The sequence below is a fragment of the Buceros rhinoceros genome, unplaced genomic scaffold (genome assembly GCF_000710305.1).
Source record: "Buceros rhinoceros silvestris isolate BGI_N320 unplaced genomic scaffold, ASM71030v1 scaffold25095, whole genome shotgun sequence".
NCBI classification, from domain to species: Eukaryota; Metazoa; Chordata; class Aves; order Bucerotiformes; family Bucerotidae; genus Buceros; species Buceros rhinoceros.
In genome coordinates this window covers 1-1574 of record NW_010414927.1, presented here as the reverse complement: position 1 = coordinate 1574, position 1574 = coordinate 1, and the positions used below count along the sequence as shown (strand labels likewise).

The 1574-nt window shown below is 48.0% G+C and overlaps 1 protein-coding gene across 1 annotated transcript; it reads right to left on the bottom strand.

Moving 5' to 3' along the window:
- Positions 1-1428: 1428 nt before the first annotated feature.
- MRPL51 (mitochondrial ribosomal protein L51) lies at positions 1429-1569 on the bottom strand (the record flags this gene model as incomplete). Its single annotated transcript, XM_010137260.1, has 1 exon — positions 1429-1569. A coding segment is annotated over one exon (141 nt), but the record flags the coding sequence as incomplete, so codon positions are not given.
- Positions 1570-1574: the final 5 nt, after the last annotated feature.

Below are 1574 nucleotides of genomic sequence, written 5' to 3'. Positions count from 1 at the left end.
ATTTGGTATGCTGTTTGCTTGGCTTTGCTTATTTAGCATGAGTAGATTTCCTGAAGCCTCAGGCTCCCAGCAGTAACCTTTCACCTAGGTTTGCTGAACTGGTACAGAACTCGTGTCTATTCACGCCAGACAAAGCCCTTGGAGCCAGCACAAACCAGAAGATAAGAAGGGTGCGAGCATCGATGGCAGCTACAACTGGTCAAGATCACGCCCTGCCTGAAGACAGTGAAGGAATCCAGTAGGAGACAGAAGGTATCAAAGGATCTCAGGCCAGAATCACCATTGGACCAAAGGGCACATGGAAAGCACGTGAAGATCCCATGAAAGGCCGATGCACACGGGTACAATTTCCCAGGGATTTATTTGTTCAGGGTTCCTCTCAGGAGGCACCCACCTTGACCTGTTTTACTGCTGTACCATTCTATTATTTATTGTTCTAAGCTTTTATATACCTGAGACTCTGCTTTGGGAAACCTAGGGCTAGGACCGCACTTCTAACAGTGGACTTCAGCTGCCTGCACAGACTTTGGCTTCACTTTCCTAAGGCTCGGACCCAAAGCAAGTTCTTCTTCTTCCCTGCCCCTTCCAAGCAAGTGCTTTTGGTGACAGAGTAGCCTTGATCTGTAACAAGATACATCAAGTCAGCAAATAACGGATTACTTAAGAGCTGGGAAAGGGAGAAGAAATAGGCAGATGCCTGCTCATCGTACAGATTTTTCTCAATTTATAATGGTCTTTGTGATGCTGGACTAGAGGGATGCCAGCTTTGACTCACCATAACCTCTCCTGTAAAGGAACAAATAAGTTACGGAAAATTAGAAGCGAGAGTTTTTTTAAGCCTGAATTACTTTTGCAAATCCTGACTAAAATGCAAAGAAAAGGCCACTTGGTCAGTAAGCGTCGTTAGTATGGGACTGAGTCATTATCTTAGGACAGGTTTTGATGCGCTTCAGCTAACATTTGGATCACTCACAATCAGATAAATGGAAGAGAAGGGGACAAGCAGTCAGCAGGACGATATATTGGCTGGCACTCTTAGCACTAAGTTGGAAATCTGTCTGTGAGGAAAAATCTAAGCTGGAGCGTACGGAAATGACATCAAGCAGGATGTGAGAACCTGGGGCTCATGGGGACTGAAAAGAGCCCAGCAGAGCTCACCCCACCGCCCGCACCAGAAACTTGGCCAAAACCCAGGGGATTCTCAGGTCAGGTCCTCTCAGGTTGGAACATATATCTGTGAAAAGTAAATGATTGAGGGGGCAGAACTTGCACAGAGGAGCTCGGGCCTGGAGCAGCAGCAGGACCTTGGTCCAGAAATGCACGGCAAAGGCTGCAGAAAACACTGGGAATCTGACTGCGTGAAAACTGTCTTTATTCTGACTGTGACACCGCAAAACCACACTCCACTTGCCAGACCCACAGCTGCTCCTAGCGGTGCTTCCCAGTGCGATTGAAGCGCCTGTACAAGTACCGGATCCTCTTGGTGAGTTTGTGGTAGTCCTCTAAAAACATCCGATCTCCCACAATCTGCTTCTTGCGGATGCCCCTCTGCAGCTCGTTCCCCCGCCAGCCTC